Source organism: Mustela putorius, unplaced genomic scaffold (assembly GCF_011764305.1).
Source record: "Mustela putorius furo isolate JIRA1106 unplaced genomic scaffold, ASM1176430v1.1 tig00003972_pilon_pilon_pilon, whole genome shotgun sequence".
NCBI lineage: Eukaryota > Metazoa > Chordata > Mammalia > Carnivora > Mustelidae > Mustela > Mustela putorius.
Window position 1 is genome coordinate 20373286 of NW_025422115.1, and position 27778 is coordinate 20401063.

At 41.1% G+C, this 27778-nt stretch overlaps 1 protein-coding gene across 5 annotated transcripts; it reads left to right on the top strand.

Moving 5' to 3' along the window:
• Window positions 1-134: 134 nt before the first annotated feature.
• KIF23 (kinesin family member 23) lies at window positions 135-27623 on the top strand. 5 transcript variants are annotated; one of them, XM_013059348.2, is made up of 24 exons: window positions 136-336; window positions 1859-1928; window positions 3034-3162; window positions 6978-7083; window positions 7692-7828; window positions 8120-8229; window positions 8615-8785; window positions 10068-10109; window positions 10829-10941; window positions 11095-11216; window positions 12469-12571; window positions 17056-17135; window positions 17221-17340; window positions 17569-17695; window positions 18044-18202; window positions 19312-19469; window positions 20149-20322; window positions 20619-20798; window positions 21083-21394; window positions 24127-24357; window positions 25231-25313; window positions 25507-25585; window positions 26221-26291; window positions 27048-27623. In XM_013059348.2, the coding sequence occupies exons 1-24, from the start codon at window positions 326-328 to the stop codon at window positions 27061-27063; spliced, it is 2904 nt and encodes a 967-aa protein (XP_012914802.2). In that variant the 5' UTR covers window positions 136-325; the 3' UTR covers window positions 27064-27623. The 5 variants fall into 5 exon arrangements, with proteins under 5 accessions (XP_012914804.2, XP_012914802.2, XP_012914805.2 ...); XM_013059350.2 differs by lacking the exon at window positions 24127-24357 and having other exon boundaries at window positions 135-336; XM_013059352.2 differs by lacking the exon at window positions 21083-21394 and having other exon boundaries at window positions 137-336.
• The last annotated feature ends 155 nt before the right edge of the window (window positions 27624-27778 follow it).

The following is a 27778-nucleotide window of genomic DNA, read 5'->3' on the forward strand; positions in this document are numbered from 1 at the left end:
GTTCCAGCCCTGCAACCCGGCATCCTGGACACTGCGCGTTGCAGGCGGTCGCCTAGGAGACCAGCCCCGTTTCCGGCAGAGCCGTCACTTCCTCTGAGGCCCCGCCCTTTTTCCCGCGGGCGGGCGCTGATTGGCCCGTTTAAAATGCGCCGGGCGCGAGCTCACCTGGGCTCGCCGCGAAGTTTGCCGGCTTTCTGGAGCGCCGCGCCTCAGTCGCCGAGTACTACTTCCCGCGGCGCGTCCCTGTGGCCCGCCACCCTCACCAGCCCGCCGGATCGAGCCCGACGCCCCGCGCGCGCGTCCCGGGAGCACGGAGCCCGCTGCCATGAAGCCAGCGTGAGTACGGGGCCGCGGGGCGGGGGCCGGCCTCTCCTCGGTCGGCACCGAGTCCCGTGCTGTCCAGGCCGCGGCCCCCAAAGAGGGAACCCCTGCGTGGGCCGCTGAGGGGAGCCCGACTGGCGGGGACCGGTCCGCGACGCGTCCTCCACGTTCCCACCTCCCCTCACGCCGGAGTCCGGCGTCCCGCCCCAGGCCTCCAGAGGGCAGAAGAGGCCGGCCCACGTCGGGGGTAACGGGGAGCCTGGGGCTTGGTGGGCTGCGGTCAGCCCGGGTTCCACCCGCCTGGCTCCGATGCCTTCGCCGCCAGCCCTTAATTAAGTGGCCCTTTCCCGCCCGGCCACCGGCGTTTCCAGGTTGCACTCTGCCGCGGGTGGTGCGGGAGGGGGTCGCCCCGTGGGCTGTGCCCTGGTGCTGCGGGCGCCGGGCGGCCTCCGCCCTGGAGGGCCCTAGTCCCCAGCGAGCGCGGGGTGCTCTTCCGAGCCCCGCCCCGCGTCCTGGAGGCCGAGATCTGGTACTGGGGCGGGGGTCCGGGCCGGCTGACAGTCCCGGCCCGTCCCCGAGCGCTCAAGCCCGCATTCCCGCCCCAAACCCGGCGACCGCGCTGCACTGGGTCCGGACGGCTCCTGCGTAAAACAATACTTTGCCAAAGGCAGCTGGTTTTCTGAAGGGGCCAAAGTCAAAATCTTTTATCTTAAAACAAAACAAAACAATTATATGTATTTTAGCTTAAGGAAACCCACCATGATATTTTGTACTGAAAACACTAATTTGCTTGTTTCATTTCGGGCCGTGTTGTGAAAATATTTTAATAATTTAAGTCCATGCCAATAATTACACTTAATTTTATTGTTAAATGTTGATCTGCACTATAGATAAATGTAGGGGTTGCCTTGGAGGTAAGCCGCAGGCTTTGATGAAATTGGTGAAGTCAAAATATCTTTTTCTTTTGATTCCAAGAGAGCAAGAAATTGCAGGTTGGAGACTAAATTTTGTTTGGGGACAAAGGATGATAAACTCGGAGAACTCAATAAACAATTGTTCCTTAAAAGCATAGACAGATCTTGATGAAAGAATCAAGTGGGATTTTCCCCACCTGCTTTTTTATCATTTGGTGAAGTTAATCCTTGTCAGTCCACCTTGGCAATGGCTGTTGGAGCAGTGTGTGTGTTTGTGCGCATATATAAGTGCTTTCAAGATGAGTGGTCAATTATCTGTAAATTTTTCAAACTTCTAGTGCTTCACTTTCTGTATAGTCCTTCTAGAAAAAATGCAAGCTATTTTAAATAAATATAGAACTATTATCTAGTACTGAAACCATCTCCTGAACCCAGTCTTGCTCACTTTTGCATTGTGTGCTGCAAACTTTGTTCTAATGCGGCATATTATGTTATTTGGGGTGTAATGTTTTAGAACTGCTAAGGGAGACTTTTATAAATCCTAGGAAGGTTGTCTCTTTATGAATTATAGGTGAGGTTATTATATGTTATTTTGAACTTAATGTTTTTTAACCTATGACCAGGAGGACTAAGATACCCAGGAAACTTCTAGTGAAGAAAGGATCCCAAACAAGTCTTAAAGACCCAGTTGGGGTAAGGTCTCCTTTAAATTTGTGTGTGTGTGTGTTCTTCAGTTCTTTTCTGTCTTCTGTGTATACTTTGGAAGGGATGGAGATGTAGAAGCATAGTCAGAGAACATTTAGTGAAAAATTTAGGTAAGGCTGGTTCCAGCTTTAAAATTTTGTTTCTATGTGGGATTCATTAGTCCAGTAAAATGAAGTCTTTGGTTGTCAACTGTATAACTCCTGTAACTAATTATAATCTGTAAAGTTAGATAATGAAAAATATTCTTCACCTGTCCGGGAGAATTCTTCCTGCTTTCTCAGAAGGCAGAAAACTTTCTGCTTGGATGAGCATCCTCTCCCAACTTCAGGGCTGTTAAACAGTAACTGATGACACAGTTCATAAAGATGCCGGTGTAGAACAGTTTAATTCAGTCCAGTAACTAATCATAATTGCATGTATTTCATGAGTTTCAGGCTTAGGAACTTGCTTTTAGAGGCAGATGGCAAATTAAAGAAGGTTGGTTTGCTCTGGGATATTTTTCTCTCCACAAGCACTGGAATGTGTCTCTTGTTCTAAGTTAAGGGAACTAGATACTTTGCACATACAGCTGAACAGTTTTTCCTTAACCCTTTCTCTGATTAAGAAGCCATCTTTTGGATGTTGTGGTTATTTATTTGTATATTTGTATATTCTTATTGGTATATATGTATATGTTATATTTATTTAATACAAGTGTTAAGCTGCTAAATTTTATTTGACATCGAATTTCAAAGAATTCTGACACCTTTTCAAATAATTCTCATTTTATGATGCTGTTAGTTTTAGAGATTTTTGTATTAGTGGTTGTATATGGCTTTATTCAGTTGGTGCCAGTATAATAGTGAAGAGAAGCTGTGTGATTTGATGCTTTGTTATCCAAATTTGTTTTAATTGTATGTGTATTTAAAGTCCCTTGTAACTGTTATATCTGTTTATATCTGACACTTTCTGGTAGCAAGTTTTGGTTTTCATAGCACTAAGTTCATATAAATCTCTTATGTTGAGAGACCAAGTGTTGGATGGATGAATGAATGGGAAGCTTAAATGAAAAGCTGTCAACCTGTGTTCTGGAAGTCCATTCCTGTAATTTCAGGTGTACTGTAGGGTGCGCCCACTGAGCCTTCCTGATCAAGAGTGCTGCATAGAAGTGATCAATAACACAACTGTTCAGCTTCATACTCCTGAGGGTTACAGACTCAACCGAAATGGAGACTATAAGGAGGTAATTCCCACTGGAACCAAGCTGTTTTTACTTGAAATGTTCTCTCCTGAAGGGCTTTAATATTTTTTACATATAACACAATTGATGTTTCCACTTTTTTGAAAAACTTGTTTACTTCCCTATAACCACCATATATAAAGTGTGACTAGGTCTACATTTGGTATACTTGAGTTTAGAGGATTGCTTTTATGAATTAATTTCTTATCCTAGATTATTTATTTTAGATTAGGAATTATTTAATGAATGATTGTGCTGGGTGGCTATACACACAGACACATACACATAGATACAATTTAATGTGCAGATTAAAATAGCAGTAGGCATTGTATATTTGAAGTGTTATCTTTATATTTATTTATTTGAAGATTTAAAAAATTTATTTGGCAGAGATCACAAGTAGGCAGAGAGGCAGGCAGAGAGAGGAGGAAGCAGGCTCCCTGCTGAGCAGAGAGCCCGACGTGGGGCTCCATCCCAGGACCCTGGGATTATGACCTGAGCTGAAGGCAGAGGCTTTAACCCACTGAGCCACCCAGGTGCCCTGGAAGTGTTATTTTTATTAAAATCTTGAGCAAAGTGAGTTCAGTTCAGTTCAACAAACATTACACAAAAGCTTCAGGGCAGAAGATTTTAAAAAATGAGTAAGGCACAATCTTTGCCTTTACAGCTGAGTTGGGGGCACAGATGGAAGACAGACCGCTGTGCTGAAAGAGATGGACTATGGGAATGCAGGAGGAAGCAATGATTCAGACTCTTGTCTCTACTTTCACGCAGCCTTTCACTCTTGTGCACCCTGCTCTTTCGAGCTTGTCAGAAGCCTACCAGTGGCCTCTGGACTGCTCAGATTGGATGGGCATCTCTTGTCCTCATAATCTGTTTCTCAGCAGGACCGTCCTTCCCGAAGCCCTCTCCTATTTCCTGTCCAAGTCTTCATGTTCTTGGTTCTCACAGGCCACCCTTTGTGGGCTCCTCTTCGTCTTCCAACTTCTCAGTACTGGGTGGGCTGTACCCAGGGCTCTCTTCTCTACACTTTCCTATGGCTTTGAATGTTGGTTATATGATAATTCTGGGTTTGTTGGTTTTTTTTTTGTCAGCCTAACCCTTTACTAACTTCTAAACCTGAACATCCACTGGATGTCATATAGGCATCTCAAATTCTACATGCCCAAAAGAACTCTTGATTCTTTCCCCCCCCTAAATCATTTCCTCCCTTGTCTTCTCAATAAATGGTAGCACCATGTGTCCCTGCTTGTCTGCCATTCAGTACATTCTATCAGTTCTGCTCCAACATGAAACTGTCCTTTTGTTTCTATTTCTACTGCCCCCACCCATCTTAGCCTTGCTATTAATTATCAAGACTAGAGTTTCTCAAATGATCTGTAGTAAAGAACAGCTTTTTAAAATTTTCAGTGCATTGTGACCATAATTTCATGTTGCAGCTTTGCCATCTGAATTAGACCACAGAGAAGTGATCTGATAATTTGTTCAGTGAGATGAGCCTAGTGATGGTATACTGGGATGCGGCAGCCATGTCAAATGGCTACACAAGTTTCTAAACTTTCTCCTGATTTCTCTAATTCTCTCTTCCTAGACAGGAAACAAACAGTTCTCAGAGGGGCACTGGTTTGTTGACCATACTTGAAATCTAACTGGACTGCTTGCTTCCACTCTGAATCTTATTCTCCATTTTCCACAGAGCCACCAGAGAGATTTTTTAAGATTTTATTTATTTATTTGACAGAGATCACAAGTAGGCAGAGAGGCAGGCAGAGAGAGCAGAGGAAGCAGGCTCCCTCCTGAGCAGAGAGCCCGATGCGGGGCTCGATCGCAGGACCCTGGGATCATGACCTGAGCCAAAGGTAGAGGCTTTAACCCACTGAGCCACCCAGGCATCCCAGAGAGATCTTTAAAGTGTAAATCTGATCTGACCTTTCTCCCGTTTAAAAATTTTCAAGGCATAAAGTCTTTAAACGGGCAGAATCCTGCTTAATTTGTCTATTTGTCCATGGTCATCTGTTGCCATCCAGTCCTTTGAGTTCCTTGGATAAGCCTGGATCCTGCTTCAGGGCGGTTCCCCTGGTGTGGACTTTTCTTCCTCCTGGCTCTTAGCACAGAAGGCTTCTCATCTGTGGATTTCAGCTTAAACGTCACCTCCTCAGAGAGATTGTCCAGACTACCTTAACAGAAGTGGCACCCTTCCCTGCTTCTGTCCTGATCTGCCCTTTCTGTGCTTCCTTGATAGGACTTAGCACATCAAGAGATTTTTGTATTGTCTCTTTCCCCTGCTATAATGTAAGCTTTAGGGGGAGATGTACCTTATCTGTCCTGTTCCCCTTTCAATGAATATGGATGAAGCATGAATGCATAGTCTGGGAAAGCTTCATGGAGGAGTGGGCCTTCAAAGATGTCAAATAATTGAGAACTGCCTTACTGTGAAGAACTTCATTTCTCTATTAGATTAATCTCCTATGTATAAGTAGACAGAAAGCTTGGTGGGGATTAGCAGTTCTCACTGCCTTGTCACAGAAGACACTGCTGGCCTGGAAATGGCTGGGATACCAGTCTGCACCGGAGGATTAGGGAAGTTCCTCCTCTGGGCCTTGGTTTTCTTTACAGGTAAGGAGGGATTTGTCACAAGAACTTGGAGGTCATCTGACTGATCTGTCAGCACTATTTTATGTGAATCCTTTCCGCCCTAAGATTCTTCAATCTTCTTATGAACTCTACAGCTGGTTTATACGGTTGGGATAATACCTTCCATGAAGTAAGAGTTACCCTAGCTCAAGTCGGTGTGTGATCTTTAACAAGTTATAAAATGAGTATAATAATTAATAGTATGTAATCAAAGGTAAGAGTGAAATGATCCACTGCTAGGCTAAGGCAGTGGTTGGCACATGTTGTATTAGTGTATGTTTGAGTACTAATCTATACATGTCCCGTTTTGGGGGGACAAAACTGCTAATTTTAAAAATACAAGCGTCATGATAGTGATATCTGTACAGGTTGAATTTAAGGACAAGGGTATAAAACAGGAAAGAGGGTACTGCTTGACAAAGGCTAGAATCCATAATAATAAATTCTAGTGAATGCTTACATAACAACTTAGTGCTGACATTCGTGAAATAAAAACTGCGAAATTCAGAAAGGTTACAGAAATCATTGCAGTGTCTGCAATACAGAAAAACTAAAAAAACCCCACAAAAATAGAAATAATAGAACTCCAGCCTCTGGACAAATAGGACAATTTAGTTTACATGAAAATATATTCATATATACCTCAGTCCCCAATCATATTTTCCAAGTAGGAGTTTGGTAATATTTTTGGTAATATAGTGTTATAATAATGATATAGATAATTGAAGTACTGATTGTTTTAAAGGTCACAATTTATTTCATAGAAAAACTCAGATGAGATTATATTTACAATTCATTCCTGATTTTAAGATGGTACACCAAATCACTTGATTTTATGCTGCTATGGCCTTTTAAAAGAGCAAGTGGTAAATTAGTGTATGGAGTAATGCTTGATGATTTTCACAAGTCTGTGACTGAGTCATGATGATTTTGATCTTTGTTGTCCAAAATCATCCTTGGTCTGTAAAGCATTAGTGGACTTAAGACTTCTACTTTCTCTGTATAAGGGGTATAACTTGAGTTATGTTATGACTTTAAGGGTTCCAAGTTTAAAGACTTAATTTTGGGGGGGTGTCTAGATCTTAAATGTTCACTAAGAAACATCTGAATACATTTAAACAGATGTATTTCTAGCTTAGAGTGAAACTCCATTCATATGCTTTTTATTTTTTCCTTCTTCACAGACTCAATATTCATTTAAACAAGTATTTGGCATTCATACCACCCAGAAGGAACTCTTTGATGTTGTGGCTAACCCCTTGGTAGAGGACCTCATTCATGGCAAAAATGGTACGATTATTGGAGCTTTTGTTACATTTTCTTTTTTGTCCCCCTCTGAAAAACTGTTTTGATACTTAATATATTTGGTTATGTTTGGCCTTGAATTCAGATTTAATCTGTTAGGGTGGTATAAAACCTGCTTTTTAAAATATTTTATTTTGGGGGCCCCTGGGTGGCTCAGTAGGTTAAGCCTCTGCCTTCGGTTCAGGTCATGATCTCAGGGTTCTGGGATTGAGCCCAATATCGGGCTCTCTGCTCAGCAGGGAGCCTGTTCCCCCCCCCCCTCTCTCTCTGCCTGCCTCTCTGCCTACTTGTGATCTCTGTCAAATAAATAAATAAAATCTTTAAAAAATATATTTTATTTTTATTTAAGTAGGTTCCACTGTGGGCATGGTGAAGTTCAAGTTCAAGCGAGGGGCTTGGACTCACCACCCTGAGATCAAAACTTGGAAGCTTTACCAACTGAGTCACCCAGGTGCCCCTAGAGACTGCTTTTTGAGCTGGTTAATTTTAAGTGTTTCTTAATACAATGAAGAAATACTAAAAGTGGAGGACTTTTAAGATATAACCCAGTGTGACTTTCAACATATAACTCCATGTGACTTGCTTCATTGTAGGTCTCCTTTTCACATATGGTGTGACAGGAAGCGGAAAAACTCACACGATGACTGGTTCTCCAGGGGAAGGAGGTCTGCTTCCTCGTTGTTTGGACATGATCTTTAACAGTATAGGGTCATTTCAAGCTAAACGATACGTAAGTGTAATTTTTTTTTTTGAGCTGTGACTATTTCACTTGAGGGCATAGGGACCAAGAGACCTATGGTTACAGTAGTGTTAAAGGAAAACTAATACAGTGGATACATTTTGAAACCTTAAGTAGTAAATGTTTCTTATGTCTTAAATATGTCTTATGTCATAAATATTCCTATGTCTTCAGTATGTCTTAAAAGTAATAAAAATGTTTCTTAGGTCTTAAATATGTTTAAAAAAACTATTTAAATTAAATTCTTAAAAAATCATGGTCTGATTTTTATCTCCACTTCAGGTTTTTAAATCTAATGACAGGAATAGCATGGATATACAGTGTGAAGTTGATGCCTTGTTAGAACGGCAGAAAAGAGAAGCCATACCTAATCCAAAGACTCCCTCTAGCAAGTAAGTAGTTACATTGAGTGTGACACTAGCCTAAGGGGAACCCTGCCTGGTGGCTTTCTCAGGCACAGGGAATGACTAACACGAAGGGGAGTTGGTCTGACAGTTGACTGTAGTGAGATCAAAGTTGAGGAATGTTCTTCATTAAATTTATTTGTTCAGTTCTGTTTGGTTTTGAGCACAAAGTCCTTGAAATACTATTTAGAGAAGGTGCCACTTTGGGTGGGAGAGTGAGGACACGACAGGTACTGTTGGCTGACCATGAGTAGGAATAGATTGCTTGCAGTGACAGGTCATTTAATGTAAATCTTTAGTTTCCCCTTGGGATCATTTACTTCTGATGCTGACTCTGTAAGAACAGACTTTTTGGCTTTTTTTCTTTTTTCAGACGACAAGTAGACCCAGAGTTTGCAGATATGATAAATGTACAAGAATTCTGCAAAGCAGAAGAGGTTGATGAAGATAGTGTCTATGGTGTATTTGTCTCTTATATTGAAATATATAATAATTACATTTACGATCTATTGGAAGAGGTGCCGTTTGATCCCATAAAGCCTAAGTAAGTAGCGAAGAGAGTCCCATGTCAGCTGCTTAACCTTGGGGAAGCCACTTTACCTCAGGGAGCCTTAGTTTTCTCAGTGATAAATGGTGATAATGCTTTTGTTTTCCCAATGAAATATAATGTGCATATATTTCATGCACATATTAATGTGCATAATATATCATGCAGTTGGTGTTCAATGCATAGTTTTATTCTTAACCAGATATACAGCTGTATTAGGGAACCAGTGGGTTAAGGCATCTAAGGAGAAGAGAGTCCTGAATCCTCATCTTAGACATTACTTTTGAGAACTCTTGGCCTTGGGGCTGTATTTTGAGAAACACTGTAATTGCGTAAGGAAGTGTCCTATGCATGTGGGTCCCTGGGGTTACCTTTCAAGAACCTAACGCTTTGTGTTGGGAGTTTGTAGCCACGTTAACCGTCTGTGGTTGGTGATCTCCACAGAGTGGAGTGCAAAGCTGTTGTCTGTACAACTGCTACAGATCTTTCATCACTGATTAATGTGAAGTGACATCTGTAACATCATTCCACCAGAGTTAAAAGACAACTCCTTAGATTTCCTTGGGTCTTGGCTGGCTCAGACTGAAGAACAGCCTGGCCTCACAATCCGTGTTTGGCCAGAGCGGACTCTGGAGTCTCATGTAGTATTAGAATCTTGTTCTTGAGTTGATGGTTTTGTTCTTAAGCCAAATGCTTATCTTCAATGCTGTCTTTGTTAGGGCCTCTCAGAACATAAATAATATGAAGATTAACTGAACATTATTGGAGAAACCACTGGATATTTAGAAAACCATTAGACTGAGAACAGGTTTAATAAATTACATTAAGCAATTTATAGATTACTTCCTTTCCCATTTGTTTCAGAGTGTCTGTTGTGTGTACTCATTTTCCTCAACTTTTGTGATGTCATTCGTTGCTACCAACCCATTTCACTTTTTTGCGCATGTGCCACGTTTCTGTTTGGTTCTAAAAGAGATTATTTTCAAAGAAGTCCATCTTGGTTTTAGTTTTACAAAAGGAAGACTGATAAATGTGCCTTGCATGCCTTGTAACCTTTCTGGTAACTCCTTGAATGAACTCATGGGGTGCATATTTGGCATTGAATTCAGATTTAATTGCTTAGGGTGGTTTTTAACTATTTTTTTAAAGTCTTTTTAAGTACGATGAAGAAATACTATAAGTAGAGGGTTTTTAACCACTGACTCACTGTGACTGTCACTACTGTGGACTGAGCCTGGCTGCTGTAGAAACAGTAACTTTCACCTTATTCCTTTGGTAGGTGGAACAGTTGCAGCACGCCCATGAGGAACACAGATTTTGTGTATGTGATGACGTTGACTCTTTTCTTAAGGAGAAAGGGTGCAGTTATACTAGCAGTTGGCATCTGTGGCATGTTTGCATGTAGGTGGTTTTTCATTGGCACCAGGCGGGCTGCTACCTCTGAGCCCCTGCCTGCTGCTTGGGGAATCTGTCCTGTACTGAGTGATGGTGGCCGGCACACATTTCCAACCCCACTGCTCACAAGACAGGCTGAACAAGTGGCACCCTTTCCATTCTTATCCTACTGTGCAGATCAACACTTGACCAGCCACTTTGAAAAGATTGCCACTCCTGGTATATACCAAACTCTTTCTGAATTTGTCTTTTGTGGACTCTGATGTGAGAACCAGCTCTCTGTTGAATTTTTAAAATTAGGGTAATGCTAGACTTTGTTGCTTAACCTGTGCATGTGATGATGTTGCTATACATAATACTGTTTTGTTCTCTACTTGTTTCGTAAGTGTTTTGTGTGCTTTATTAGAACAAATTAGAGCAAAGCTTCTAGAGCAACATAGGTTCCTGTGACCCTGTTACGTAACTAACCCTGACTGTGTACCCTTATGCTTACCCAAGTTCCCTGGGGTTTTTTTGGAGCTCTTGCCTAGGCCTATTCCCATTGTAAGATTCGATGTCTGTGGCCCGACAGTTTAATCCTAGTCTTTAAGCTGAGATATTAGGATTTCATTATTTAGGAGACTGATGTCTTTTTCTTTCTCACAGACCGCCACAGTCTAAACTGCTTCGTGAAGATAAGAACCATAACATGTATGTTGCAGGATGTACAGAAGTAGAAGTGAAATCTACCGAGGAGGCTTTTGAAGTTTTCTGGAGAGGTTAGAAACCAAGCTAAAGTTAGGAAAATCTGAAACAATACATAAAATCCCAAGAGTTGCTACTATAATTTGTTGGCAGTACTATTTAGTAGAAAGCATGTATACTGTAATGACTGAGTTCAGGTTTGATCAATGATGTCTCTGTCATCACAGGCCAGAAAAAGAGACGTATTGCCAACACACATTTGAATCGTGAGTCCAGCCGTTCCCATAGCGTGTTCAATATTAAATTAGTTCAGGCTCCTCTGGATGCAGATGGAGACAATGTCTTACAGGTAAACTTGTACTGTGTGGAGTTTTTCTTGTTTTAACTGAACCCTTAGTTTTTAGAACTAGAGTTAAATCAGGGAAGCTTGACTGCAGTGAAGACATTCTAGAATTATTAAATGTGGATGATGATATTTAAAAATTGTTCCATTAAAGAGTGTAGTTTTGGGAAGCTGGCTGTTGAATCTGAGAACATGGAATTGTGCTGTGAAAAGGGTTTATAAATCTTTATAAATCTCTTTAATAGAGGAGATAAAATGAGTATGTATGGGTCATTATTTTATCTCTGAAGACTCATTTTGTACGTGGGAATTCAGTTAATGGCTTTAAAATGTCAGCGGTTAACTTTCCAGGGTAGATACAGTTTAGGAGATGACAATTCTAAATTGTTCTTCTCGCAGCTGATAGGCCAGTAGGCCTCCCATCAGCTGATCATCCTTTACTGCTAGGCCTGTCACACTACAGGGCTTACATCAATTAGTAAAAGCATTTGAGCCTGAATAGGAATAATTTAATAGCTTTGAGCTATTAAAGTGTAATTCCATTTGAACCTCATCATGAAGATTTCCACATGGCACGAGGAGATGGTACGGCAGCATACTGAGACCACCGGGATTCGAATTCTGAGTCCTATTAATTTGCTGGCTGTCTGACCTGTTATAAACTCTTGATAATCCTCTGTGAGGATTAAAGCAGACAAAGCATGTAGAATTCTTAGGCCAGTGCCTGACTTATAGAGTAGGTACGCATCCTAGCTAGAAAACCCTTTTAAGTCAAGCCTCCATATATACTTCATGTCCTTTGAATACATCTAATATTACAAATCAGTTATGTACCTCTTCATTTTTTATACAATTAGAGTATTATGAAATTTTTCACAATTATAAAATTGTTAAGTATCTGTTACAGAAGAATTTAGGATAGGCCTATTCTAGAATCACTACTTAGCAGACATGGATTGAGATCCTGTGCTGAGGCACTGTGCAGGTTGCTAGAGAACATCGATCCTTGCTTTCATGGGGCTTAGAGTATAAAGTAGAAGACCAGACAACAGGTAAATCATCGAGACTACTATGAATATAACTAAGCTTATGCTCTTAGCAGACTCTTCCACCAAAACCTGTATCATCTAGCCCTACTGTTTTGTACTGTGCAAATGTGATGTTTATAAAACTTAATAATTTGTTGATTGGAATATATTTGAAGAACACTGTAAACCAGTTGTACCTCATGTTATTAGAATTACGATCTTCTCTTCAGGAAAAGGAACAAATCACTATAAGCCAGTTGTCCCTGGTAGATCTTGCTGGAAGTGAAAGAACGAACCGGACAAAAGCAGAAGGGAACAGATTACGTGAAGCTGGTGAGCACAGCATAGTACTGGTTTATTGCTACAACTTCCAAAAACTTGCAATGCCAGTCTGTCATCTGCTTATTGATAGGTAGTTTAAGCATAATTGTCTTAAATTTTGATAATTTGGAGGCTAAGTTTAGTGGTCATTGCTGTTTCTTTAGTAATGTTGTTTTGGTATCAATGTGTTACATATGTTATATATATAACATATAATATGTATATTCTATATGTTATAATACACTGGCTGCTTGAAGAACGGGGGTAAGTGATTAAAATAAATATAAAGCAAGTTATATTCATATTGTATCTATTGCCAGTAAAGCACCAGATCCTTAAAATTAAGTGATTTAATAGGTATTCCAACATTCATACTGGTGAAAATTGGCTTCTGGAAGTGGGAAAAATCTTTGAACACAAAAGCAAATTGGAAGAAAATCTGTGGGGTTTTTTTGTTTGTTTGTTTTAATCTTTCGTTAGTATAGCTGTTCGTGTTCTGGTTTACCTAATAGCATGTATGGAGTATGTACTGTGTGCCAGTATTTGAACATTCATTTAGTCTTGGGGTGCATGTGAGGGAAAGTTTAGGGGGAAATTCATGTAGTTGATACTTCATTTGAGTGAGCTATATGGAAGACAGGGTTAAAGTCATACTTGACAGAGGAGACAGCCACTTGTAAACTGAGAGAATATGGCAGGGTCAAGGTCACTGAAGTGGGAGGGTATAGGTTGGTGACCCATGACAACTGAGGTGGCAAGGCAAGGCCATGAGGACTCTTGTCTATCATATTAAAAAGTCTGAATTTTTGTTCTAAAGGAATAATGGTGGTTGCCAGTTATTAAAGGACTAGTGTGTATCACAGTATTTACTATGCGTGGGCTTGATTTCTTGATTCTGTCCTTTCAGGATTGTGTCATACCCATTTTCAGATGAGGAAATGGGTTGGGAGAGGTTAGGTAATCTTCCCAAGACTTGAGCCTGATTTTAAACCCAGGTTGGCTGGATTTTCAACGCTTTTGTCTTTCTACTATTATGCAGCCTCCTTTGAAAGGAAATGAAGAATTAGTCTTTCAGAAAGAATGTTTTCCCATATAGGGAATTAAGGTACTGAGGCAGGTCTAGAGATAGGAAAAGCAGCTGGGAGCCTTTTGCAGTAGGTGGGAGGAGCAATCATGTGCCCTGGAGGCAAGGGTGGGAGAAAAGGGAGAGCTGGTTGGGAAGTCGACCTGCCATGTGGAGAGGAAGCAAGAGGGGGAGGGCAGGTCCAGGATCGGAGCTGAGGAGAAAGCAGTCTGAGGTGCAGGTGTGGGCCATTGAAGAGTCTGTGTTGGATGTGTTCAGCTTAGTCCAGGGGAACTGCCTAGTGACTGGATGTACAGGAATTTGGAAGGAGAGAGATTTGACTGGAGGCATATAGGTTTAGGTGTTGCCAATATTATGGAAACAGCAGGGGAGATGAGATTATTCATAGAGGACACATGGGAACAGGCTGAGGCAGAGCCTTGAGGAACAGATGCTTAAGGTGACTGATCAAAAGAGCCTGGGAAGGAGAAAGAAGGTGGTAGTCACGTGAGATGACAAAAAACCTCCACACTATATATGTGTATTTAAGATAGAGAATCTGGGCTCCAGATCACAAGAGGAAGGATTCACCTTGATGGGAAGAAGGCTTATCTCAGTGGAAGAAAGTAGAAACTTGAGGGTTCTGATGCTTCAGGAGAAAACCAGAAAGGACTAGCAGTGTTGATATGGATGGGGAACAGCTGAGATAAAAACGAGGGCATGAGCATGGGAAGAAGAGGAGACCGTGGCTGGGACACAGAATTCTAGAGGAGGTGCAGTTCTGAGTGATAAAGGTTCGGGGTGTGGGCATAGCTGTGCAGCAACCATGGTGAAGAAAGACTGACTGGAGTTGAGGGAGTGGGAGTCCTCTGGCAGCATGTTAGAGCAGTCCTCACAGACACTAGAATGACCCAGGGGCAGGCGAGGTGGGGGAACATGGAAGGGCAGCAGCAAGGGACTAGGAGAATGTTGCTGGCCTCCTCTGCTCACCATCCTTATAAATGTCAGGTTTCAGAAAACAAGCAACTTTTGCTTGGGCTGCAGGGGGAAGCACTATCCTTCTGACAGAGGATAATCCTGTGGGGCTTTGCACATCGGCTGCAGGGTAAAGCCCATGGATACTTCACAGAATATCCCTGAGTAAATGCCATAAAATATGGAGGATTACAAAGTTCACTGCTTAGATGGAAATGTTTTTTAGAAGTTTTTATGAGGGAGGGGCAGAGGGAGAGGTCGAAGCAGACTTCCACTGAGCAGGGAACCTGATGTGAGGCTCTATCCTAGGACCCAGAGATCATGACCTGAGCTGAAGGCAGATGCTTAACTGACTGAGCCACCCAGGTACAACCCACCCCTTCCCTTTTTAAAATAAGCTTCACGCCCAGCATGGAGCCTAAGGCAGGGCTTGAACTCAACCCTAAGATCAAGACCTGAGCTGCTATCAAGAGGTGAATGCCTGCCTAGGTGGCTCAGTTGCTTGAGTGTTGACTCTTGGTTTCAGCTCAGGTCATGATCTCCTGGTCCTGAGATCGAGTCTCACGTCAGGGGTCCACACTGAGCAGGGAGTCTGCTTAAGATTCTCTCCCTCTTTCTTTGCCCCTCACCCAAGCTGGGCTCTCTCTAAAATAAATAAATCAGTCTGATAGCTAACTGACTGAACCACCTGGAAGCCCCCCACTAAAAGTATTCTTAAGGCACTTGTCATTATAATAATTTACATGTTTCTTTATCAATGCCTTAATTAAAGATGTATCAGTAAGTCTTATAACTATGTAATTTCAAAGTAGTGATGAATATAAATATCTTGATCTGCAATAAAGTGTAAGGTGCTATAAAATTACCTATGATCTGTGCTGGCAAAAATCACAAATACCACTAATATTACGTTTTGGCCTACATTCATAATTGAAAGGACGTGCTATTTCAGAAGTCTGGAAAAACTAAAGGTATAATTTATTTCCCATCCCAGTATACAGACTTCCTGAAATGTACCCATGGACAATATGGACCTCAGGTTAAGAAATGGTAATTAGAGAGAGATGGGTAGAGCTCTCTGTGAGAGTGTGAGGACGTAGGGAAGTCTAGTAACAGGAATTTGGTCTCCAGAGAGCACAGTGGAAACAGAAAGGACATTGGAGTTGGGGTCAAGGAAAAAGAATCCTGCATCATAGGACATTTTGGAGGCTCAGATGAGCTCTGTGTTTTGAGAGGTGACCAAGAATGAGAGTTAGCTGATGTATTTGGGGGTCTCTGCAAGTGAGCGCTCCTGCTTCACTGGAGGCTTGATGAATCAGTCAGACTTGCTTGACTCAGAAATCCAAACAGGAGTGGTCAGAAGTAACAGTTGTGTCACCTTAGTAATCCTTATTTGGGGGCACCTGGCTGGCTCAGTAGAGCATGTGACTCTAGACCTCAGGGTTGTGAGTTTGAGCCCCACATTGGGTGTAGAGATTACTTAGATATACTAAAATCTTTTTTTTTTTTTTTTTTAAAGATTTTATTTATTTTTTTTTATTTATTCGACAGAGAGAAATCACAAGTAGGCAGAGAGGCAGGCAGAGAGAGAGAGAGGAGGAAGCAGGCTCCCCGCTGAGCAGAGAGCCCGATGCGGGACTCGATCCCAGGACCCTGAGATCATGACCTGAGCCAAAGGCAGCGGCTTAACCACTGAGCCACCCAGGCGCCCCTAAAATCTTTTTTTTTTAAATTATAATTTATTTATTTATTTGACAGAGAGATCACAAGTAGGCAAAAAAGAGAGGAGGAAGCAGGCTCCCTGCTGAGCAGAGAGCCCAATATGGGGCTCGATCCCAGGACCCTGAGAGCAGGACCTGAGCCGAAGGCAAAGGCTTAACCCACTGAGCCACCCAGGCGTCCCAGATATACTAAAATCTTTAAAAAAAAAAAAAAAAAAAAAAAAAAAACCCAAAACCAAAAACTGAAATCCTTGTTTGGATGTGGAGGGGACAGAGTTGGTCCTAACACACATGACTGTTGGAGACAGGAGCCCCTCTGGGTACCTGGGGCAGGGGTGGGGTGGGACTTCAGTGCTGATGAAGCCTGAATGCTTTTGAGATAATATTTTAATGTGAGGATATTAAATAACAGCTGCATTTAATATACTCTTTCACAGAATTTAAGATTTAGAAGAAACTTTATGGGCCATGAAGTAAATAATGTTGCACTTCATGGACAGTCTTTTTGATAGAATCCTTGAAGGATGGTGTTAATCCCCTCCTGAAACACTGCTATTAAAATACTCCAGAAATACAGCAAGGCCATGTGGGGACAACTCCTTAGATCAGGCCATTAAAACCCATTAGTTGTAATTTCCATATAGTAATTCTATGAAGTGGGGATTTTATAGGCAGACAGACCACATTGTAGCTACTGTATTATTTTCAGATGTCTTCTGTCTATATTTTCCTGTCAGGTAACATTAATCAGTCGTTAATGACGCTAAGAACGTGTATGGAAGTCCTGAGAGAGAACCAAATGTACGGAACTAACAAAGTAAGTGACAGCTGGTCATCATTTGCAGAGCTTTGTTTGTGTGCGTTCTTGTGCCTTATATATTTGGGCTTGAATGTATTTACAGATGGTTCCATACCGAGATTCAAAGTTAACCCATCTGTTCAAGAACTACTTTGATGGCGAAGGTAAAGTACGCATGATCGTGTGTGTGAATCCAAAGGCTGAAGATTATGAAGAGAGCTTGGTAATTTTGATCTATTTATCTTATAAAGTCTCTGCGTTTCTATGGAGAAAACAACTATTTGGATGTGAAAAATGATATTTTAAATATTTTTAAAACTGATACAGAACCATTAGTTACAGAAGTGAACTAATGATCAATTTATTATTGTTTCATTGAGTAATTTCTGAAGGACTTGAATATGCTGATTTATAAAACCAAAAACCCCCTCCGATGTGTTTTGTATCTTAGCAAGTCATGAGATTTGCAGAAGTGACTCAAGAAGTTGAAGTGGCAAGACCAGTGGACAAGGCAATATGTGGTTTGACACCTGGAAGGAGATACAGAAACCAGGCTCGAGGAGGTCCAGTTGGAGATGGTATGATGTGTGTCACATCATGTACATGCTGATGTCTCTCAGCCTCTCTCTCCTTAAGGTTGATTTCACAGTAGAGAACTACTGACTTCCCTTTCTCTAAAGAACCAAGTGCAAAGAAAAGAAAAAAGACCCAAAGTATAAATGAGTTTTCTTTTGTTACATATTATAACTGATTTTCCCCACTTTTTCTTTTTTATAACTCATTTTTAAGGAAGTATGATTGTGACAACTCAAGAAAGCACACTGGACTGCGGGTTCTAATCACAGGTGTTCAACTTGTTTAGATAAGCTTTCTCTCCTGTGTAACTTCGTGTTTTTTATAATATATTTTTTTATAATTCAATGCAGAACCACTGGTTACAGAAGTGGTTTTACAGAGTTTTCCACCTCTGCCGTCCTGTGAACTTTTGGATATCAACGATGAGCAGACTCTTCCCAGGCTGATTGAGGCATTAGAGAAGCGACATCACCTACGGCAGATGATGATTGATGAGTTTCACAAACAATGTAAGGGCCAAAAGCGGTCTGCGATCATTTCAACTCCAGAAACTGTAAGAAATTTGAGTTCTTTGGTGGCCAGATCTTAAGGAAGGGTCATCTGTTTCTGCACTTTGTAGTGCTGAAGGCATTGTTAAATTAGACTGACCAGGAACTTTCCCACAGCTTGTAAAACAGAAGTAACCAGTAGGTGTGTATTCTCTCTCTTTTTTAAATCTACAGAAAAAGACACAAAGGAATAATAGCTATGTTGCTTTTAGTTCCTACTAGTTACTTGCAAGGCACTTCATAAATATTACATTTTAATAATGTCTTTGGGCAAATGACTTCCTTTTCCATTTCTTGGTCTCCCCAGCTGCAAAATGAGGATTTTAACTGTTCTTACCTTAGAGGGTGTTGTAGCAGTGAGAGAATATGTGAGAATCATGTAAAACAGTGAACAGCCTGGTACTTACAAATGCTCAGTGAGTAGGTCTTTGATTTTTATTATCATTAATTCATTTGCATCTTTAGAGGAAACGTGTGAGGTAAGTGGAATCTGTATTCCTGTTTTGAAAGGAAGAAATATGGGGCGCCTGGGTGGTTCAGTGGGTTAAAGCCTCTGCCTTTGGCTCAGGTCATGATCCCAGGGTCCTGGGATCACCCGTGTCAGGCTCTCTGCTCCACAGGGAGCCTTCTTCCCCCCTGTCTGCCTGCTTGTGATCTCTGCCTGTCAAGTAAATAAATTGGGAGAAAAAAAAAAAAGAAATGTGCTCAGAAAAACTAAGTCACATAACTCGTAGTTGGTGTTGCAGGGATTTCAGGTTGGATCCAGCTGATCCTAAATCTAATGTTGTTTCTGTTTTTGTAGTTGTTTTGAACCAAATTACTTACCTGTAAGGGTTGACAAGGCAATGCTGTAGTGCCCAATGAAAGACTCTATGTTTTCCAGTCAAAACCAGCTTTTCTAGGAATATCTCTCATAGATTTAGAAACCAAACTCTTGATTTCCTTCTTGACTTGTTTTCTGCTCCAGGCTGTCATGATTTGCTGAATAGCTACATACTGGTTAATAAAAGTTGATTTCACTGGTTATTTTGGAATTGGGAGTAAACGTGGCCTGCATGCTTTTGTTTCAGCTATGACATTTAAAGCGTTGTTGCAAGAGTTCGACAGTGCTGTTGTAAATAAAGAAAACTACATTCAAGGAAAACTAAATGAAAAAGAAAAGGTGATCTCAGGACAGAAATTGGAAATAGAACGACTGGAGAAGAAAAACAAAACTTTAGAGTATAAGGTTTGTTTGGGCATGATTTAGTGGATGTGCGTGCTGGCTGGTTAGCACTGCTCTCTGACCTAGCTGCTCGCCCTCCGGGCCTTTCACCACTGCTTACTGGGGGAGAGGCAGTGCCTGGCTCCCTACTAATCTGCACCTCGCCCCAGAATAGAGGGGATGTGAGCAAAGAGCTTTAGAGGGGTAATGTACTCTTTAATTTTCTGAGTTAGACTTTAGCCGTTGGAGAGAATGTTCTTGGACCAAATAAGTGAGTTTCTAGAGGGCTTTCATAAGTTTAGCTCTGGTTAATGCTTGCTTTTTGACTTAGGACAATAGGTTTGTTCTCTCTAGATCCTTTAAAGGGTATCCATTCCTTCTAGACAGAAGCTTATTGCAACCAATACAGTGTTCTCTCTTCTGAAAACAGCCTAAAAAACAAAATTCAGGCGAATTTTAGGGGAAAATAATTTTCACCTGAAATCAGTTAAAGCTTTGTCTTTTTCTGTGAGGCCCTTGTTTAGAAGTTCTCACTTCTAGGCATGGAGGTTGGAATTCAGATAACGTAGAAGATGGAACTGCTTTCTCCATGATTTTTCTTTCCACAACTATGCCTGCGTGAGCAAACCGCCAGAGCAGTCAGTTCACAGCTGCGTGCGGTGCTTACGGGCCGGTTCCTGAATAGAATGGTCTGCCTTCCCAGATTGAGATTCTGGAGAAGACAACTACAATCTATGAGGAAGACAAGCGTACTTTGCAACAGGAACTCGAGACTCAGAACCAGAAACTTCAGCGGCAGTTTTCTGACAAGCGCAGACTGGAAGCCAGGCTACAAGGCATGGTGACAGAAACAACCATGAAGTGGGAGAAAGAATGCGTGAGTGTCACTCCTGTGGTGCTTACCTCCGGGACGGTGGCGGAGGTGTTCCGAAGGTGTTCCGAATCCATGTTCCCAGGCTTAGGGTTTCAGTGGCAGTGGCAGCAGGAGCCACCATTCAGTCCATTCTGTCTCCTTTCTCTGCCCTTAAAACGGCTGACCAGTGAGCTGGCAAGACGAGGTGCGCTGGACTCTGGGAGGGCTGCCATTCTTAGGAAACGAAGTGGAGTGGCTGGGTGGTCTAGGATGCTCTGTTGGTGTGACTGAATTAGACGCATGTCCCTCCTCTAACCTAGGAGCGCAGGGTGGCAGCCAAGCAGCTGGAGATGCAAAATAAACTCTGGGTCAAAGATGAAAAACTGAAACAACTGAAGGCTATTGTTACTGAACCCAAAGCCGAAAAGCCAGAGAGACCCTCCCGGGAGCGGGACCGGGAAAAAGTCACTCAAAGAGCCGTCTCTCCATCACCAGTTCCTGTAAGTTTTTCGTGGTGGGGTAGTCACTTGCACTAGAGAAAATGTGTTCAGATTAGGTAACTTTCTAGGATGCTCCATTTGTTGTTTTATATTATTGTATTTCTCTAACTTCTCTATGTAAATATTTCTAAATTTAGCATAAATAAATTTATTGCAAATTCAGAATAAAACATGGAGTAACTCAGTAAAAATGATTCTAACATAGGCTAAAATGATAGAAAAGCAGTGAATTGTTTCTCTCGGTGTTTCAGTCTTGCTCATTAATTTCTCTTCCATTTTTTTAGCTTTCTAGTAACTATATTGCTCAGCTTCCCACCGGCCAGCAGCTCCTGAGCCAGCCACAGCTACATAGGCGCTCTAATTCTTGCAGCAGCATTTCTGTAGCTTCCTGTATTTCGGAATGGGAGCAGAAAATTCCTCCGTACAACACACCTGTCCATGTCACCTCTATTGCAAGGCGTAGGCAGCAGGAGCCAGGACAAAGTAAAACTTGTGTCGTGTCAGACAGAAGGCGAGGGATGTACTGGACGGAAGGCAGGGAGGTGGTTCCCACATTCAGAAATGAGGTAGAGCTAGAAGAGGACCAATGCTGCAGGGTCAGTGCCGGTGTTATCCTAAAGCCTGGTGGCCGTAGCCAATCGCGGGTTTGCTGGGGGGTTTTGTGACTTGATTCATTCAGAAAGTTCAATGGAAAGATGGGCGAGCTCCAAATATAAACAAGGGCTAATTTTTCTGTTATTTACTTTGACAATCACCCTGAGATTGAGGCCTAGCTCTTCATCTGAAAAAGTCGTAACACCTGGCCACATCGGGATCGCCAGTGAACACAAGTCAATGGGGTGTGCCCCAGAGTAATCTGGGCTTTTCATTTGCATAAGCTGGTGGGCAGCCACAAAATCAGCGAACTGTGTCTCAGAGCACATTTTCCATTTTTTTGTTTTCCTTCCTCAGTTTTTTTTTGCTGCTTCTGAACTTTTTATTTAAATTGTTCTCTCAAACTTTTGAATAGTTTCAAACTCAAAAGTTGAAAGAATGGTACAGTATCCTTCTTTCCCCCTACCTAGACTTACTACTTGTCATTTATATAGATATGTCATTTTTTCCTTGAACTTCTGAAAGGAAGTCCCTACACTTTGTGACTTTTAATCCTACTAAGGACACTGTCCTGTATAAACAGTCTTTATCAAATCTAAAAAAGTTAACATTAGTACCTCTGTTTCTAATCTGTGATCCTAACAAAGTGAATGCCCTGCATGTGGTTATTCTGTCTTCAATCTCTTTTAATATAAAATAGTCCCCCTGCCACAAACTTTTTTTGATTTTCATGACATTGACTGTTTTGCAATACTCCAGGCCTGTTGTTTTATAACTACTGAAGGTTTGCATATCCAGTAAATCGCTTTTAATCTCAAGAGCTTTACCTCAATTTATAAGGGCTTGGCCTCAGTCAAGGGTGTTTAAAGAAATTCATGTTTAAATTTTCTTCTTAAAGGATTAAGGTAAAAAGCTTTTCCTTTGGCTATAAATAAATGGACCAAGTTAATGTGGATTTATATTTAGTAAAATCTTACTATAGCTCTTTTAGAATTTGTCTTTTAACAAATTAATAGTATTTTGCTTTAGTTTTCTTGTATAATTTAGGGTACAGATAAGTTTCATTTAGATGGCCTGCACTTCTGCTTATTAAGGGACAGTGATGAACTGCAAAGTATTTACCAAGACAACAGATGATTCTAAAGTCTACGTTCTTTACTTTGCAAATTTTGCTTGAAACCTTTTTAGGGAGCAAATTATGGTGACTGGTCTTTCTGATCAACTCTAATAAATCCCCTTTATTTTTCATGAAAATTTAGAGAGTGAACACTATTCAAGGCTTGCTTATGCTTGGTTAACTAATTCGGCTCTCAGATATTTAAAAGGATTTACTAGCGATCCAACTTCTCACTTGAAATCAAATCTCTTTAGAAGTGCAGCAAAGTTTAGGCTAGTATCTATTTATCCAAGTTTTTTGGCCAAAAATTATGTCAGGTGGGCTGAATTTATACTTCAGTGAAGAAGATAAAAATATCTCTGAGTCTGTAAATGATAGCAGATTGTAACAATTATCTTTCTGAAGCCAGTTTCATAATGTATTTATTGCTAAATGTGTTCAGGAAAACTATCACCCTTGCTAAATGGTAGGTCATGAGAGCCTGACTTTCTTGTTCAACATCAGATCACTTTTTAAGAAGGGAGAATTTCCTGGGTTGCTGGCAGTGTGGGCATCTTTTGTGGCCAACTCTATTGTCCAGGTTCTATAGTAGCAATGACTTAGCACCAGCAGCTGTTGCTTGTGATTACATAGGGGAAATGCTTCAGTTCTCTAGACAGGCATCCTAAAGTTAGGATCTTTGTCTGTGACCAGGTTGGAAGGATTTGGCATGTGACAGACTGTTTAATTTGCTTTCAGTTACACAAATAGGAGACATCTGAACCAATGAGTTGTCTTTGGAACTATGTCCTGTATGTGAAATGCTTTTTCTTAGACTGAATGTTCTAAATTTAACTTTCCCAGATTTACATGATAGTTGACTGGAAGCAACTAGTTTTTAACTGTATGATTGATACAGACTGATTTGATACTATATTTTTAGTTTGGTTCTTGGAATCTTTATGAAATATTGGAGAAAAAAAATGTTGTTTTAGCCATTACTGTGTTTGAACTTGTTAAGTTTTACTTGAGATTTTAAGATCTCAAAGTAGTCTCTTTGGGTTTATAGTCTCTTAATCATTTTATACCTAGGTTTCTTATTATACCTTATGTTCTTTAGCATTTTGTACCAGAAAGTCCATTAGTTTTTACTTATTTATTGTCTTTGTATACGGAGTGTTTTCTCTTTTGTTTAGAGGCCTGTGGCAAGTTTAGAGTTTTTATTGACCTCATTTGAAGTTTTTAACATAGCTGTGGACCTCACAGGTTACCTTACAATAGGAGGCACAAATGATGGTTTTGATAGAGAATGTAAAATGAGTTGTCTTGATTACCACCTACATGGGAAAGCTTGCAGCATAGCCAGAACTTTTTCTTATATTGTTTTGTTGAAAGGGGAGCTCCCTGGTAGAATGTATACTAGACAAGCTGTATTAAAAGATGTTTGTTGGTTGTGTGGTTAAATACAAAGAGAACATTTAAATTATCTGAATAACATATTTAGCTTTTGAAAAGGTTTGTGCATTTGTTTTGATACTGTTATCAACTAATGTAGCCAAACCTGCTGCACTTCTAATAATACCCTTAAATTAATTCTGGGTTATGCTTGTTTCTTGATTCCTCTCTCAACCTGATCAGAATGCACCACCAATTCGTCTCCGCCACAGACGATCTCGCTCTGCAGGAGACAGATGGGTAGATCATAAGCCTGCCTCTAACGTGCAAACTGAGACAGTCATGCAGCCACATGTCCCTCATGCCATCACAGTATCTGTTGCAAATGAAAAGGCACTAGCTAAGTGTGAGAAGTACATGCTGACCCACCAGGAACTAGCCTCCGATGGGGAGATTGAAACTAAACTAATCAAGGTAAAAACAAATTGACACAGGACAAAAAACATACAGAAAGTCAACTTTGCAAAAAACCACTTACTCTTCTGTTCCTCTGATGACACACAGGCAGTGTCAACAAAGATAAATGGGTATTGATACAACCTTTTTGTTTGTTCATTAGAAAACTAAAGGAACTGCTGAGGCTGTAAATCTGCTGAACTTGGACTAAATCAGCTGTTCTCTAGTGAACGAGGCTCAGGTCCCTGGGATTCTGTTCGAGGAACTCCAGATCTATTACGTCCTTGTAGAGCTAGTTTTAACCACTACTTTAGAAGTAAACCCAAAGAAAGATCTACCATTTGTCAGTTCCCGATAAAAAGCCCACGTTAAAATGTGACCTGTCAACATTTCTTATCACTGAACTACCCTGATCCCTTTCCCTTCCCTAGCCTCTAGAAAAATTATCCTTTGATCAGAGAGTCAGTGAATAATCACGGAAGTAAAAGCCAACTAGAAAAAATTTAGAGGATGCTTCTTAATTATAACCAGAGTTACAAATAAGACTGTAAAGTAAGCGGGGTGGTATATCCAGAGGAAAGTATAATGGCTTAGAACATTTTAGAAATTTCTGGTAGAGTTCTTGATCCTTGGTGTTGTTTTTAAATTATAGATTGAATGAAAAGAAATATCTATTTTTTGCAATTTAAGAATGTTACTGATTATATTGCACTGGACTTCTTTTATTTACTGGAGATAATTTCTGAAGTACTTTCATAGCACAGTCTGAATAGGCACTTGTGAATAGGACTTTCTTTACTGTTTCATGGAGAATCTTAAGTTCAGCTGGAAATACATGTATATCATTCAGTTATATCAAAGTATAATGCTGACCTTTCCTGTCTACTTCAGGGTGATGTTTATAAAACAAGAGGCGGTGGACAATCTGTTCAGTTTACAGATATCGAGACTTTAAAACAAGAATCGCCAACTGGGTGAGTGATCATCAGATGCATCTCTTCACAGGGCTACAGATTTCTTAGCTGCTGCTGCTTGCAGAACACAATGTCCTCCTATAAGATGTAGCATTAATTAACTGAAGGAATGTAGTGATGTCCTATTTCTAGTATTTTTCCTATTCTTAGATGCAAAAATAATTGTTGCGTTGTGTTTCCCCTTTTTCCGCAGTCGAAAACGAAGATCTTCCACAGCAGCACCTGCCCCACCAGATGGTACAGAGTCTGAATGGACTGATGTAGAAACAAGGGTAGGGGTAAAAATTAAATCTGTCTGCTTCATAAAAGTTAGGGGCAACCTATTTTAACCCTCCTGGCTCCAGTTTTTCCTGCTCTCGGAAGCAGATCTCACATTGCCAGTGCAGCCTGTAGGCCTGTTCTCCGCAAACCTGCCACGGTTCTCCTGGTTTGTTTAGGTCTGCTCGTACAAGAACTCTGGTTCAAGGTCCCTGGTCAGTGTAGAGAGACAGGGCCTGAGAATCAAGTCAGAAGGCATCACTGTAGAACAATTCACATCACATTGGTGGGGATCTTCACTGAAGCACAAGTTCCCTGTGGAACTGTTAACTCACTGTTACTCCTAAAGGGAGGTTCTTCTAGAAAGAACCAGCGTGGGAAGGGTAGGTGGTGTTAGGAGGCCATGCTCTGGTCCTGGCCACTAACCTTCTTAAGGAAATTACCTGCATGATCTCTAGAGGCCCTTCCAGCTCACCATCTTTATGGCCTATGTCAAACTGCACATATCTGGTATTTTAAAGTAGGTGTTTGTGCTGCACTGGAAACCAAAGTGGGATTCCACCGTGGTTGAAGCCATCTGAGCACAACTGTATTTACAGACTGTAGAGACTGGAGCTGATCTTTGCCTCTTCTGTAATTTTCTTACCAGTGTTCTGTGGCTGTGGAGATGAGAGCAGGATCTCAGCTGGGGCCTGGATATCAGCATCATGCACAACCCAAGTGAGTCCCGACTAACTGGGCCTGTGTGTGTGCTCCCTCCTCCAGTATTTCCACTATCACCCTGTCTCCCTACTATCCACTTTTAAGAGGACATACGTGGTTTTTTTTTACCCCTTGGAACAGCTGGGCCCTCTAGCAGACTGCAGCAGCGGGGCTGAGAATGTCAGAAGGCTTGGTAAGAGCAGTAACTGGAGGTAAAGGAAGATTGCTCAGGCTTATTCATACTTGGCTAGTGCTCCTAAAGCTCTCAGAGGCGGACTGAGATCACCGGTAGGGAGGGAGGCCGAAGGCTTTAGTCAGGGAAGACAGCTCTTCGTGTAATTCATTTCTCCGAACTTGCCTCTAGGTCTCCTTATAGTGATAAATATTCACTAAAATAAAACGGAATGGTGGAATTTATGGCAGGAAGGAATCTCACTTTTCCTTCTATTAAGCACGTACCCAAGAGTCTGGTCAATTGTTTTTTCATGTTAAAACGCCCCGTCAAATGTTTACCTATACAAGTCTTTGTGTCCATTTTTAACACATATTCCTTAGGCAAGTTGCAAAGTCTTTGCAGTAGGAGGCAGGCAGGGATCCTGCTTTTTAAATTTAATAGTGGATACACATATTTTATAACTGTTACTTGCTTTCTCAGGATTGACCTTTCCCACAATAAAACCCGAGTTCTGGTAAAGCCTTTTCTAGGAGATCCAATTGCTATGAATGTGTCACTGATTGCAAAGTCAATACTGAATGCTGGTTTTCATATTTTAGGCGCAAGAAACCATGACCTGACAGTCTCAGTAACAAAAGAGCATTTTCATTTGTGTTGGTGATTTCTCCAAAGCCATGCCAGGAGTCTTCGAAGCTTTGCTGAGTATCACAGACCTCAGATACATCATACACTGGTGCAGATCAGAGATTACCCCTATGGTCCCAAAGATACCTAGGCTTCAGCACATTGTTTCTATTCTATGCCCTGCCATATGAACTTTTTTATAATGCTGTTGTTTTGTATATTTCTTGTATACTTAATAACTAATTCACACAAGTGTTTTGTCCTGGGTGATTAAGGAAAAATGTATGTAAATCACACTTTTTTTGTGACTTTTCCTGCTCTTGTCTGAATACATCTTAAGGTTTTATAAACAAAACAGATGCTGCTACAGAATAGCTTGCAAGAATGCACTTTAGACACATTTGACAATTCAAACTTTCAAAATAAGGGTGTCAGTAATGGGCCAATACGAAAGCCATTTTAGGAACTTGTTCTGAATTTTGTATGTATATTTCTACTTTCTGACCTTTAGAGATGCAAAAAGAACTGAAATAAACACTAAGAAATACAAAGCTGTGTGACAGTCATTTAACACATACTCCTAGCACCTAGCGTCATGCTTTACATTGAGCTAATGCTCACTTGTTCTCTCATGTTGGGCCTACCTGTTTTAAAGCACTCAAAGGAACAGTTTCAAAACCCGGTACTTCTCCTGCCCAGGGACCCA

Bases quoted from the DNA above. Each gene is read 5' to 3' on its own strand.
- KIF23 (XM_013059348.2), top strand. The intron at 10,110-10,828 runs GTATGTGATGAC...TCTTTCTCACAG, and splicing joins ATGAGGAACACAGATTTTGT to ACCGCCACAGTCTAAACTGC. The intron at 24,358-25,230 runs GTAAAAACAAAT...TGTCTACTTCAG, and splicing joins TTGAAACTAAACTAATCAAG to GGTGATGTTTATAAAACAAG.